A 15242-nucleotide genomic window follows, 5' to 3' on the forward strand; every position below is an offset into this window, starting at 1 on the left:
TGTGTGTGTGTGTTATGTGTGTGTGTGTGTGTGTGTGTGTGTGTGTGTGTGTGTGTGTGTGTGTGTGTGTGTGTGTGTACACATAAGGCCAATGAGTTTTGGGCCTCCTGACAGACCCTTGCATGCTTGTCAAAGGACCTGCGGGAAAAGGTAGTTGAACTGTATAGATCAGGAAATGGATATAAAAAAAGATATCCAAGGAATTGAGAATGCCAATCAGCAGTGTTCAAACTCTAAATCAAGAAGTGGAACATGAGGGGTTCTGTTGAAACCAAACCACGGTCAGGTAGACCAACTAGACTGGCAGCCACAACTGCCAGGAACCAACACGGCGTATTAAAAACTGGGGTATGTAAACTTTTGATCAGGGTCATTTGGGTAGTTTCTGTTGTCATTATGATTGAAAAAGAGTAAACGGGTCGGTTATTTATTTTTTTCGGCGACTTGGCTGCCATTGTCCATCATGATTGACGAGGATCTACATTGCAGGATGACGTGATTGACCTTTGGATTACAGCAATGGGCACTTTTTTTTTTAAATAAAGGACTGTTCTATGTTTTTTCAAATAAAGGACTTTGTATAGGGTGTCTGTTACTATTATTTATGTTATTGGGTGAATGAGTAGAGGTAACTAACACCACTCAGTCACGAAGGGGAAGGCGGCATCTAGATGAGCTCCCCTGCCGGCAGTCCCCCACATCCACTGGGCCAAGGTTGTCCTTATCGACAAGGTGCTTGTCCAGGGGGGTCGCCCCCTGGCAAATTACCCTTCCCATATCGAGGGCATGTGGCCCGATATGATGCACAGGATGCCCCCCTTTCCTACTCTGCCAGGCTGCTGCTCAGATCAAGGGTCTGGTAAGGGATTTTAGGGGGGACCCTACAATGTTTTTTTTTTACTTCGGTCCCCCTAAAATTTCTACCAGCCCTACAGGGTCTGGTATGAAGTGGGAGGGGGACGCCACACTGGTTTTATTTTTTATTTTAACGTTTAAGAAAACAAGTCCATTCCTAATGACCTGACATTTGGAATAAAAATTTGGATGCATCCAAAATGTCATTATCGGAAAATTCAGATATGTTTGGAACTAGGGATGTCCCGATGCCACTTTTTCAGGCCCAAGTACAAGTACAATCGTGCCCGATTCCTATGCTAGCATCGGTATATCCCTATTTGGAACGAAACAAAATTAGCACATGTCTACTACAGACTGCCTTCCTCTGGTGCTGTTCCTCTGACAGAATGTAAGTTTCCAATCGGTTTTAAAATTAAATAAATGTACCTTTTTACCAAAGAGATCTGTGCGCTCGCTTCTCTTTCTTTTAATGGTAACCCCCCTCCCCCACCCACGTTGCTGGTCAGTGCTGTTAACTTGTAAACTTTTACCTACAATTAAAATAAAGGAAAAATAAATAATAATTAAAAAATAAAAAATAAAAAAAACAGCAAACCAACTAAACGTGTAAGTTTCAAAATACTAATTAAAATTTGTCACAGGCATCCAGTGTTTATTTACTTTATCTTAGTACTAACTTTATTCTTTTCTCCCCACAAAAGGGCTATAAAGAAAAAAGCTTCTCATACACCTAGTATACCTAATCCAAAACATGAATTTTACAATACTGTGATTTGTTTTAGCCAACAAAGATTGAAAAACAAGTGTTTGCATTGGCGAGTTCTACCACATTTCTGAAATCACAAAAAATCTTTGTTTATTCTACCAATAGCATACATTGAACAAGAGAATCGCGTAAAGACCTGTGCTCAAAACCCACTGGGGTTTTTGGCTCTTTTGCCCACCCCTCAGTTTGACTGCTTTTGAATTTTTGTGCCCTTAAATAGGAGAAAGAAAATGTGATAATTGTACCATTAAAACCTTGTCCACGGACAAGGATTTAATGGTACAGTAATCACATTTTCTTTCTCGTCTATTTAGGGACACAAGAATTTAAAAAGCAGTCAGACTGATGGATGGGCAAAAATCCCAATGGGCCTCACTGAAAGAAATAAAAACAGCCTGTAGGTCAAGGGCCGCTTGAAGGACCAATGTCCGAAAATGATGAGGCAAAACCCTCTACCTCAGGGTTGACAAATTTGCATTGAATTTAGGAGCAAGTTTTTTTCTTCAAAGTAACAAAGCTTTATTTAATGATAGTTGTAATTTTCAGGGTTTTTTTTTTTTAATTAATTTTTATTTTGAAATATTTTGTACAAATGACAAATACAAAGGGACGGGAAGCATATACATATCAAACTTGCAAACCAAGAATGACATAGAAAAGACTTTGTGCCAGTATCAGCACAGTCTGAAACAACATCGGTCCTGAGATAAGCGGAGAGCAGACTTGGAATAAATGGTACCATCAGTAGACTGGTTCGGATGTCATAAGGATAGTCCACTCAACAGTGTGGCCTGTTATTTAACTGATACTCCCTTGGAAGCGGAGAGACAGAGTAGTAAGAGACAAAACACGTAATGGGGGACAGAATAAAAAGCCAGGAAAATAGAAGGCAAAAGGTACCCAAGTACTCCAGGCCCAGCAGGAGACAGAGATTTAGACACTCACCAACCGCCAAAGGAGCAGAATCCAGGCGATTAAAAGGAACTCATGCCAGTAGAACCATGTTTCCCTGAACCCACTCTCCATGTGGTGGGCTGCAGCGGTCAGCTCCTCCAGGATTTGCAGCTCCTCTAGGACCCGCAGCTCCTCATCTTTCAGGAGCCACAACTGGATTGGTGGAGGGTGGGCACGCTTCCAATACAGAGGGATACAGGCTCTAGAGCAATTCACTAATTGGATCAGTAGGGAAAGGCGGTATCTGGTTTTTGAGAGTGAGGACAGGTGCAAAAGCGCTGCGGTTAGGGCATCCTTCACAGACACCAGTTAGTCGTTGAATGATATCGGAGACGGGATCCCAGAACTCCCGAATCCTAGTACAGGGCCAGAAGATGTGACGCATCGTGACAGGTTCTTGACCACATCTCCAGCAGAGCAGTGATGACAGTGGAAACATCTTGTGCAAGGTGGTCAGCACATAGTACCATCTGGTGAGTATTTTGTAACCAGTTTCCTGAATAGCGCTGTTAATTGATGCTGTGTGTGTGAAGTGGAGGATATACTCCATCTGCGCAGGAGAAAATGTGGCGTTATAGTCGCTTTCCCATTTGAAAACAAAAACTGGGAGGGGCCGGGTCAGAAGCACCTCCCAGGATCGCGTGTGCCCTGGATAACCCATGATCTGCATGTTCCCCCCGTAAGCATAAGGCCTCAAAAGCCAACAGATCAGAACTGGGGGAGGTGGAACTCAAAAGTTTGGACAGGATGGAACACAGCTGCATAGCCTGCCACCTCACCAGTGGAAGGGAGACCATGGAAGCCAAATCCTATAGGTTCGGAACACCTTGAAACTACCAAAATTGGGCGACCCGGAATGAGTTGGCCTGCAACAATCTGGAGAAAACTCCATCATGTATACCTAGTGGAAAGGCCGGGTTGCCCACCACCGGCGTCAAGTGATTGTGGGGATCCAGACGACAGGACCCCCTCCGCCGATTGGAGCACCCTAACCGAGTAACCAATGAGCGGGTGAGTTCTTATCTCTCTCAGAAGAACCTGGTCTATCCAGAGCAGGCCAGCTAAGTGGATGGCGAAGATGCCTGTTCACTTATTGGATTTATGGGTGCAGCAGTCCAAGGCCCTCGCCATGTGAACCACTATGTGGTTTTTGATGAGGATTGGGGACATCAATGCCCCCCTTTGACTTAGGCAAGGCCAGTAGTGACTTCTTTAAGTAGTGAGCCTTAGAAGACCAGAGAAAGGACACACATTCTCTCCGCACCTGCCGGCGGAAGTGCACAGGGAGCTGAATCAGCAACGTTTGGAGGAGGTACAGTAGTCGGGGAGGGCGTTTATCTTGAGCATGCTATTCCTCCCGAACCATGACAGCATACGTTTTGCCCACTTTGCAAAATCTCTGCGTAGCTCAGACACGAAGGGTGGAAAATTGGCCCCAAAAATCCCCGCCATGGACAGGATGATTTTGGTTCCCAGGTAGGCGATGCAGGTAGATGCCCAGAAGAAGGGAATAGTGGCCTGCATAGCCGACACGCAAGGGGGCAAGATTGTCAGGTTGAGCGCCTCTGATTTCTGGAGGTTGATTTTAAAATTGGACAGTTTGCCAAAAATATTGAGTTTTTTCATTAGGTTTGGGAGTGAAACTAAAGCTGGGAGACAAAAAATAATAAGTCTGCATAGCCTGCTATCTTGTGGGTGAGTGGTCCCTCAGCACAGTAGTGACTCTTTAGAGATAATAAAATAGCAGGGGGGACAGCGTGCAGCTTTGCCTCGTGCCATTGGTTAACGGGAATGACTCGGAACGCTCCATTGACCCTCACCCTCGCTGTAGGCACGGAGTAAATGGCTGAGATGCAAGAACACATTATCTTGCAAGCCGATCTCACGAAGAGTGGACTGGAGGAAAAACCCTCACCCTCGCTGTAGGCACGGAGTAAATGGCTGAGATCCAAGAACACATTATCTTGCAAGCCGATCTCACGAAGAGTGGACTGGAGGAAAATAGTTATAGGCGGAGAGGAAAGGTCCCGCTAGGATGTCTTAGAAGGTTTTAGAGTAGAAAAGAGAGAAGCCATCTGGCCCTGGTGCTTTTCTTGGTTTCAGATGTTTCAGCACGGTCTCCCACTCTAAAAAAGGAGTGATAAGAGATTCCAGGGACGCTGCCTCCTCCCGCAAGAGACATGGCATACCTGAACGTGCCAGATATGAGCGGATGTCAGCTGTCATCTGAGCACAATCGTCAGGGTTCCGCTTGGGGGTCAGATTGTACAGCTCCTGGTAAAACTCTCTGAACTGTTTGGCTATAGTCTCAGAGCAGGCCAACAGTCGTCCATCCCGAGAGGCAATATGCAGGATAAAGGAGATGGCTCTGGGCTCCCTCAGTGCTAGCGCCAGGGACCTCCCTGGTTTATTTCCATGTTCATAGCACAACCATTTCATCCGGAGCTAGCGTGTCTTAATCCTACCCAGGAGTAGATCATTCAGACGTTGCAGTAGAGTCCAAAGCTCAGCCTCCACCGCCACTGCGAGGGATTGCCTGTGTACCATCTCTAGTTTCCGAATTTGGTCAAGCAGGACAGGGAGTGCACTGGGTCGGGCTTCTTAGCATAAGATGCCTGGGAGATCAGGACTCAACGGATGGAACACTTATGTGCTTCCCACACCATAAGCGGGGCAGAATCTGGAGAGAAGTTCTGATCGAAAAACTGTGAGAGTTCCTGATGCACACGGTCACATCCTCCAGAAGAGTGTCATTCAGAGTCCAATGCCGCGGTCTGAGCATCTCCCCATGGATCTCCATCTCCATCAGGATATGAGCGTGATCCGAAATTGAGATTACATCAATAGCCGAGGTATGAACCCTATGCACTGCCTAACCAGAAAGTAGTCAATACGGGAATAGGACTTGTGAAAAGACTAGTAGAATGAAAAGCCCTGATCACTGGGGTGGGATAGGCGCCCCACGTCAACTAGGTGGTCCGCCTGCAAGGCCCTACAAAACCTCTCCAGAAAGGAGTAAGCAAGATGCGAGGCACCCCTAGAAACGTCTAACCTAGGGTGGAGGGCCACATTGAAGCACTCCTCCAGGAACGCAATCTGATCCGAATTCAGAGCATAAATATTCACAAATGTCACCGGGGCCACAAAAAGTCGGCCCTTCAAAAAGATGAAGCGGCCCTGCCCATCAACTCTGGGGCAAAGGACAGCGGGTAAGGGGTAGAGTAAATTTTAGAGCACAATCAGGATGTAGCAAGGCCTCTCTCACCCCTGGAAGAGTTGAGCGATGGCCGGTCTAGTGTTCTACGGGTGCTGTGCAGCTCCTGGAAGGGATGTCTGGTATCAGCCGAGGGGGAAAATCAACAGAGCTAGAAAAACGAGCTTCTGCTGCTGGCCCACGATTTCTCCATCTTCGGGCACCTCAGGTCTAGGAATCCGGGCCTGTCGGGCTTCAGAGTGGGCTCTCCAATATTGGGCTCACTGTGGGCGGGGTACAAACCTCCCGCCCACTAGTCTGAGCACAGGCAGCGGGGAAAGCCAAATTTGGGTCCCCCACTGGCTCGATATCTTGAAATTAGAACAGCTCCGGGGAGTTGCTCCGGCGTCATCAGTGCATATGGGGCTCCACGTCGGAGGACCTGAAGGTGGAAGGGATGTCCCCATTTGTAGGTTGCACCTGCCAAGGAAATCCTTGCCAGCAGCGGACAAAGTAAGCGTCTTTGATAGAACGTGTAGCGCGACAAGTTTGGGAGGATCGTGATCTCCGCCCCATCGAAATCCACCGATTTCTTGACCCATGCCTTCCACATTTTTTTTCCTTCCTTCTGGACAAAAAAACGTGGACCCTGTCCATCTCTATAGGTGTGGCGGGGTCGCAGTCCAGCAATGTGTTGAGGATCGCCTGGACCGAGGGCCGGAGATCAGTTGGCGCTGTGGATTCAGGCAAGCCTCTCAATCTAACATTGTTCCGGCGATTCCGGTTTTCCCCATCATCTACCTGTAGCTGCAGCAGGGCATGTGCCCCAGCCTGAGCTGCCACCGACGACTCTAGGGCCTCCACTCGGGCTGCCAGTGCGCACTAAAATGCCTCACTCGCCACGACTCTGCTGTCCAGACGAGTGAGCCTGTTTCCCACCTACTCTATCTCCCTGCACAGCGCCCTCTCCCCCCGCAGGGCCAGCTGGTCAATGTCCCCCTTGGTGGCTAAGGAGCGGAGCACCGACCCCAGGTCCGCATCTAACACTGGCGGGCGATCCCTGCTGGGACCGGGCCGAGAGCACTGAACCGCTCATTCGAGGGGACCGGGCAGGCGAGGACTCACCCTCCGACATCTCAGGGGGAGAAAGCGAGTCTACACCCTCCACCGGAATCCCTTGTGGAGGTGGTGAAGCATGGGCACCATCTTGGCTGGATGGGGCCATATCGGAGGCCGCCGGCGAGGTGCTCGGGCGCACATGGCAATTGGTGCACGCAGCAATACCCGACGTGTAACGCAATTGTCATTTTCCCAAGATGATGCACCTGACTTGTATTGCCATTAGTATGGACACGTTCGCAGGGGACTTAACATTTTTTTTTTTTTTTTTACTTAACTTCATTGCTATCACATGGGGGGAGCTTTAGCTGAAGAATTGCAGCTGAATGTAAATAAAGCAGGCAGTGGCTGGGAGAAATAACCTTTTACTGGCCATTTCAAATGCGATAGCCAATAGCTATTGCACCCACCCACTGCCTGCTGTCAAGCAGAGTGGGGAACTGAAGGAGAAAGTTATTTTTCAGATCCTCCTCTGCAGACAGCAGGCACTGCAAGGTAGGTGCAAAAGCCAGCCTGCTATTCGCTATTTCAAATTGTAATAGCAGGCTGGCTATTAAACCCACAGTCACTCAGCAGAGGAAGGACCTGAAGATGAAAGTTCTCCTTCAGGTCCGCTTCTCTACTGAAGAGCGGGGGCACTGCAGAGCACAGCATGGCACAGGGGGAAGGGGAATCAAGAGTCATAGTGGCTGGCATCAGTCTTTCCTAAGCGCCTGATGCAGTGGCCTGTATCCCCTCCGATTCCTGTTGCCTCTGCCGATACAGGCGGGCAGAGCAGCGGGGATCGATGGGGATACAGAGCGCAGCATGCTCTCAGCGGAGAGAAGAAGAGGGGAGCAGAACTGATGCAGAGGAGACAGTGTGGGACAGTGAATGGGCTGACAAAAGCCCAGGCACCAGGACACAATGGCGATCTGGGATTTGTCGAGGCCTGCCTTACCTGAGAACTCGCCAATATGACGATGTATAGCACAAAATCAACTAGACGCTCCAGAGAAAAAGACAGAAAATCTGCTGGGAAGCTGCCAGAAGGCCATGACTTAAAATGGAAAGGAACAACCAGAACCCACCAAAACAGGTGGACCAACAACAAATTCTTAAAATAGTTAGGACAAGGCCCACAGTTAGCTGTGGCTGTTATATACTTAGCGTAAGTCTCTGCTGGCATCCGAGTGGAGCCCCGCCCTAAGCTATCATCTCCCGTGACATCACTCACTTTCTTCCCTCCGTATGCCAGGACATTCAAACAACCGGCATCTGTTTAATTTGTAGACCCAAGTTCCCCGACACTGCAGCGGCTACTCCTCTCTTGCAGGCCGACTCTTCCTGGACGAATCGTGCCAGTCCCCCTCTCTGCACTACTTCACAGTGGCAAGTCACTTTCCATTGCTTCCACAGCCACACAAAGCATTTATTATCAGCTGCTTCTGATTTCTGTGAGCACTCTGCATAATCTAATACTGCTGCTGATTCCTGTTTGCATTACCCAATACTGCTGCTGATTCCTGTCTGCAATCTGCATTACCCAAAACTGTTGTGGTTTCTGAATCGCTTTACTTGGACACCGATTGATCCATGCACATGGGGGGTGAGGGAAATTTTTTTAAATAGCAATCAAGCTAAATAATAATAGTTATCACGTAGCTCTATGTGATAGCACTGATACAGTGAAATGTCCTCTTTATAGAGACATCAGGCATTTATTAGACCCCCTAATGTCACCTATGGACCACAAAGAAAATTGTGCTTAATCAGCTTCTTCTCCGGCTGTCTGGGACTGGAAGTGATGAAATACACAACGCTTCCAGTTTCAGTGATTGGAGGGGAGATCAGCCTCTGCAAGCATGCTGATCTCCTCATATCGAGGAGCAGAGATCCGATGTACAGGTTCACAAAAGGAGACAGGAGAGCCTTTGATAGCCAGCAGCGGAGAGGGGGCTGCATACACATGATCAAGAAGCTCCACAGCCACCTGAAAACTTGCATGTTACAGCCAGGTGGCGGCTGCAAAAAACTGTACCATTTTCACGGTTGCTCCACTTCAGGACTGCACCATTTATATATGCGCAGGTCTTGAAGTGGTTAAATATGCTCCCCAGAGTCTCCTGATGAAGCAGGCAAGAAGATGTCCTGTAAAATGCATTGAGTTGTCCAATATCTAATTATACTTGTTATATGTAAAATATGGTATACAATGTTGAATGTGACATCTATTATTATGTAACTGGTACAGTCCAAGTTCGAGGTTAGCCCTCAGAGGCTCCTAGATAGATACTTTGAATATACATTACAGGAATATAAAACAGTTTTTACTAGAATATCTTAAAATGTGTAATAGAAATATTTGAATTGTATTAAGTGTTAATCTGGTACCATTACAGTGCGGCATGAGGTCTTCTTTTGTAAGAGGTACGTTAACCCACCAAAAACTCCTTAGGTAATTCGCTCTGTGCCTTAAACAGGAGAAGCAGGGTGTTCACTGGATTTATCTGGAAGCTTGTTTCATACCACTGAATCTTGTGGTTGGGCTGAAGTGAGAGAGCTGCTGTTGCTTAAGTCTTATCGTGAACTTAGCCCCTGCAGCAGAAACATTGATAAACCTGCAGATCAAGCTATCTAGGTCCTGGCTAAACTCAGTTAGCAGTCAGCTTTAGGAGCCTCCCCTTCCCTCAGCTTCCCAGAAAGTTGGGTTTTAGAATTTATATGGTTTTACTAGTTTATAATTATGGGGCATTTTTCTTTGTTTTGTGAAATATAAGACTATGTTAGTTTCTTTTACACATTATGTTTCACAGCAACGCTTTAAAGTGGTATTTATGGCCTGAGAGTATGTTAGTTCTATGCTGTGAGGTGCACTATATTAAAAAGACCAAATTTACCCAGTCTGCATATATAAAGTGCTTGGTCTGCAGCAGCAGTCCATACTCACACCCCTGTTTGTTTCCTACTTATTATTTGGTAACTGTCCAAAAACATATTATAGGAAAAAAAAAGTACTAACATCTTATCTGAAAATCAAACTAATGATAGTGTTGCTTTTACTACTACAATATCTTTAAAATCTTGTGAAAACAGCAGACTTGCATTTATCTTTCGCATATAGAATGCATTAATAAATACCAGTTTTTAGGGGAACAAAAAATTACTACCTTGAACTTGGAAGGGATGAATATGTAAAACTGTTGAAGTTTCTCCACTGTCTGATACTTGGAAGATACTGAACATTTAACTGGATCTTTCAATGCAGCACGTTGCAATTTTTGTACCTGTTTAAAAAAAATTAAGAGAAATTAAAAAAAAAAAACTAAAAAAAAAAATTAAGAGAAATCCTAGAACGAAAGTTTTTACATAGGAAGAATTTTTTAAAAAATGTACATACTTTGTACCCGCCAAACAATCCAAATCATGTTTTGCAGTCACATTGAATATCAGTTCAAAATCCCACCCCAATACCGTGGCAATTTTTGACGTTTCCCTAACAAATTAATCAAGTTTTTGATCCCACAAACCTATTGAAATGTAATAGTTTAGGCACCCTATATATGCATTTTTAACAGAATTTTGACAAGTACTTGTCAAAACGCCCTGTTTTTTCCGCCCTCACCCTGCAGCGCCCTCAGGCGGCCGCCTAACTTGCGGTAGCGCCGGGCCTGTATAAACCTCCTATGTATTCCTGTCACTGTTCCTAAATCCTCTTACCATATTTTCTAAACTTTAATTTAAATGAATCCATATGGATAACTAATGCCTTTCATGATGTTGCACTATCCACCTCTTTGTTTAAGGGCCTGTGTTAAAACATCATAGAGGTGACCCATATCTGTGGCTTACTGGCATGGAAAGTGAAGATTGTGATTAAAAAAAAAACAACAAAAAAACTATGGCAGCAAAGAAAAAAAAAAAATCATCTTATTCCTGTTGAAACAATTGAAAGGTATCACTAAATGTATTTCAATCATTTATACTATTTTCTGGGGCAGAGCCAAGAGAAGCAGTCACATTAAACCAGGGAACCATAATGTACCTGCAGCCTTTGGGCAAGTGTTCTAGCCTGTGCCACATGGGGAGTAATACAAGGGAACAAAACACATCAGGTCCTAAAGGGACCTGTCATCTGACTGGTGAAAGTATGTTTCCAAGCTTTGGAGACCTGCAGCAGCAAATAGCTGGCTCTTAAACTTTGCAGCACCCTCAACAATACCAGTAACCCACACCACAGCCCTGCAGGGCCTCAACCAACCAGCAAATTACCGTCTGCTCCTGCATCCTGGGTACTCAATCCCAGTAAGCACAAGACCTACAGTCTTAAAAGGGAGACATTGTTACCACATTAAGATGAGACAAGCATCAGCCACAATTATGCCCTTAGGTTTAAACTGAATTAGAGCTAAATTCTATAAAGTGAAAAATTCTTTAGTTAAGTGAAACTTGACTAAGTGGTGCAGTACCAGTACTAAGCAGCGAAGTTTTTATAAAAACTTATTTTATTTTTATAAAAACTTTGCTGCTTCGTACTGCACCATGAAGGCTGTCTTTCTCTTCTAAAATCCCATTTGATTCACAATCGGGACCGGGAGAAAAACACCAGTTATTCGTGGGTAAAAGGAGCCGGGGTCCTGCCGTAGAAGAATAGCTGGATCCGTTGCGGTGCGGCTAGTGAAGATAACTGCCGGTATCCGCTCTACTGCCGGGGGAGTCTTGCACGCATCTGTGGGAGAGCTGGGGGACCAGACCCACACCCCTGAGAGGGGCTTGATTTCCACACACCATCTGTGAGTAACCATTGCTTGGGGGCCGCAGATCGGGCGAGGAAGAGCTGCTGTATATCTCTGTTTGGCATTAAACCTGCTATTTATATCATGGACTGAGACTTTGGAAGAAGTTTTCCCAACTTAATTTTAATATCACTGTTTTCACTGGAATATTTTTTCATTTAATGATTTGTGTTATCACCCACTAACTGGATGTATTAAGTGTTTCATTTATTTGATATCCTGTCACATTGTATCAATCAAGGAGCTCTGTACTCTGAATGTTGTGCATTAACACTGAATAGGTTACTATCAGACATTTCTGTCACATTAGATCACTTAAGTAGTTTTATGCTTTAAAATATCAGACACTGAATAGGTCTCTTTGAAGACCCTTCATTGGTTTGAAACACAGTTTTCTCACATCTTTTCACATTAATGCAATTTTCACTGTGAACAAATAGGTTTCACTTAACTAAATAATTTTTCACTTTATAGAATTTATCTCTAATTCAGTTTAAACTATTTAGTTTACTCAAACGCCTATAGCGCTGTGTTAGCACTTACGTATCACATAATTTCTCATAGCAGCTTTAGGATCACTATTTATTTAATCCAATAACATTTTAGCAGTTTTTCCAAGAGCGCAGATTTTTGTTAAAACTATACCCTTAGGTTGCTTACTATAAAAAAATAAAAGAAAATGTACCCACCAATTAATTGTCTCCCAAAACAGATACTTTTAAAAGTATGCAGACTGTTCAGGTTGCCATTGTGGTGGCGTACCGAGCAGGAATTATGAAAATTCTTGCAACAATACAATTTTTTCAAAATCAAGTACAAGTACTGTTCCTCAAATACTCGTTGATACCAATTACCGATACATTTTTTTAAAGTGACATTTTTTCTAAAACAATGCATACTGATGATTTTAGGACAGTGGTGGAGCACAAGGGCCCAGTCACAGCTGCAACCCTGGTAGTTCTGCCACTGACTCCAAGCTGTAGAGCAGGGGTCTCAAACCTCCGGCCCTCCAGCTGTGGTGAAACTACAAATCCCATGATGCATCTCCCTTGGGAGTCATGTCTGTGAGAATCTTGCAATGCCTTAATGGGATTTGTAGTTCCACCACAGCTGGAGGGCCGGATGTTTGAGACCCCTGCTGTTGAGGGACTGCAAATCCCAGCAATTATACAGCAATGCAAAACACTAGCAGCGAAAAGGACTACAAATCTCACCAATCCATTATACATCAATGCAGAATACCATCTATAGAGGACTACAAATCCCAGCAATACATTATATAGCAATGCAGAATAATATGAAGCTACATATTCTGTGTTGCTCACCAGGGCTCCATGTGCGGGCCTCACCAGGGCTGCGTATGGGTTTCACAAGGGCTCTGTGCCATGTCTCACCAGGGCTGTATAGGCGGGTGTGGGGCTCTCCAGGGCTGTTCCCGTCTCTGCGGGCAGCAGGAAGGAGGAGATGTGGGGCTAGACCGGTGCTGTAAAAGACAACCGTCGCAAGGTCCTAAGCAAGCTGCTTGAGGTTCCCAAAAAGGGTGGGACTTCAGGCAGCAGCTCCTATTTAAAAATGTAAAAGGCCGGTAACTGTCCATAGTATGGGGGGATTTTCACGAGTACTGATACTCATGAAAATGCCTAGTATTGGCACCAATACAGATACTAGTATAGATATAAGCGCATCCCTAGAATTGACTATTTGTCTTGCAGTACTGGATCCTCGATTTGAATACCAGCCAGCACACTATGCATGGAGTTTGCATGGTCTTTCTGTGCTTGCATGCGTTTACTCGTGTCCTCCCACACTCCAAGACCTGCTGGTAGGTTTATTGGCCCCTGTCCAGCCCTGGTGTGTGTGTGTGTGTGTGTGTGTGATAACGATCTTAAATCTCTTTGAGGGCAGGGACTGATGGTAATATACAGTATGTAAAGCACTGTGTAAATTGGTGATACTGTAAATGCATAACCAATAAAATTCCTGCCAAAACGTTACAGAAAAGTAAACAAAATAAACCTATAGGAGAAAGAAAATTATACTCGCCTTACCGCCAGCTTCCGTACTGCAGGAAGTGATGTCACTATACTTACAAGATTCCAGGGTATGCTGAATAGACTAAATCTTGCGAAGAGATACTGTGCAGAAGCTTTATTTTGCTAGATTTGGGCTACTTAATATCTCCAAGGAGCTTCCCGAAAAAATGCTGCTATTCTCTTGCCTAAGTGTTGCAATTGGAAGCTGGGGGTAAGGCAAATAAATTAACCAACATTTCCGCTAGAGTTTTATTTTCCTTTTTTTATTCTAACTTCACTGCAGAGTTTAAAATTGGCATGACCTCCGAAACGTTCACTTTAGTCCTCAAAACTGGAATGCTGGCAAAAAGTTTTAAAAACATTTGTTAAAAAAAAAAACAACAAAAACAAATCTCTACTCGCCTTTTTTGTCATTGTAGCAGAAAAGAGGAAAGTCTTGCGATCTTGTGGAATAACCTTTAAGATTTTATCCACCTGAAAAGGCAGAGAGATCTGTTGACATACATATTTTTCTACCATCAGAGTCAATTCACAAAGCTTTCATTGCGGATATTGCATGCCATTTAAGTTTGTTCAATTCACGAAACAATTTAACGCTTGGAATCTCCTCCAATTAACGTCTGTGTTTACAGAAGTGATATTTTATTGTCCAAATCGTTTTTTTAATGTTTCAATCCTCATTTTAACAAGCCTAATCCCTAAATATGTACAGAAGTGAAATCCACAAAGATTTGTTGGCCATTTATCGACTTGATCGACAAATTGTTACATAAGCACCTCCCTCAGTGTCGTTATGACAGTTTTCAGTCAGTATTTTCTGCTCTGAGGGGGGAGATTTGTGAGGTGAACTGATAGCTGTGAACTTCTGGCAGTTAAGACTCTGTTTTGCAGTTTTCAGAAGATGGAACGGCTAGTTCACACCAAGTGTGTTCCAGGAGCAGAGCAGAGCAGTTACAAACCGTATCAAAACTGTGTCCAATGTATTCCTAAAAGGTATTTTGGGCTCTAGTTCACACCGCAGCGTTCAGTTCCAGAGCATGTAAAAAAAACTGCAGCAAGCCCTATAATAGCTGCTCTGGAACGCTCGCAAACGCATCAAAAACACATGCAAACGCACTGGATCGCACTGAAAGCGCATTTTAAACTAAAACATTGTGTTTTTTTGCAAAAACAGCCTTGATACCGTCAAAAATGCGGCAACACACACTGCACTGCGTGTGCAGAAACTCTTGCAGATATGGTCTGCATTTGGTGTGAACAAGCCCTGAGAACTTAAATCCATCAAGAGACGCAGAAGAACACGTCGACATGTAGTTTAGATTTCTAAACGAGTATTGCGCTCTCGCACCCTTTTGGATGACTTAACAGAAATACAGGTAAAATTTTGTTTAACTACTAACATTATTTAAGCACTTTATGGAGGAAATCAGAGTGGATTTGGAAAACATACAGAGAAGTAATGCAGTATCAGGTCTTGTGTGTTTTTTGGTGGTACTCCATTATTTAGGAAATGCCTCATACCAACACGTTAGTGGGAAGATCAT

At 44.6% G+C, this 15242-nt stretch overlaps 1 protein-coding gene across 1 annotated transcript in view; it reads right to left on the bottom strand.

Annotated features, from left to right (window-relative positions):
• DDX47 (DEAD-box helicase 47) overlaps nt 1–15242 on the bottom strand; it is a gene marked incomplete at its 5' end in the record, with an annotated part of 247895 nt that overhangs the window by 136958 nt on the left and 95695 nt on the right. Inside the window, 2 exons of the mRNA XM_018561473.1 lie at nt 10040–10156; nt 14101–14172. Of these exons, the coding sequence (XP_018416975.1) occupies nt 10040–10156; nt 14101–14172 (189 nt within the window). The remainder of the gene's footprint in view (nt 1–10039; nt 10157–14100; nt 14173–15242) is intronic.

This window comes from Nanorana parkeri, unplaced genomic scaffold (assembly GCF_000935625.1).
Source record: "Nanorana parkeri isolate BGI_ZX_2015 unplaced genomic scaffold, ASM93562v1 scaffold526, whole genome shotgun sequence".
NCBI classification, from domain to species: domain Eukaryota; kingdom Metazoa; phylum Chordata; class Amphibia; order Anura; family Dicroglossidae; genus Nanorana; species Nanorana parkeri.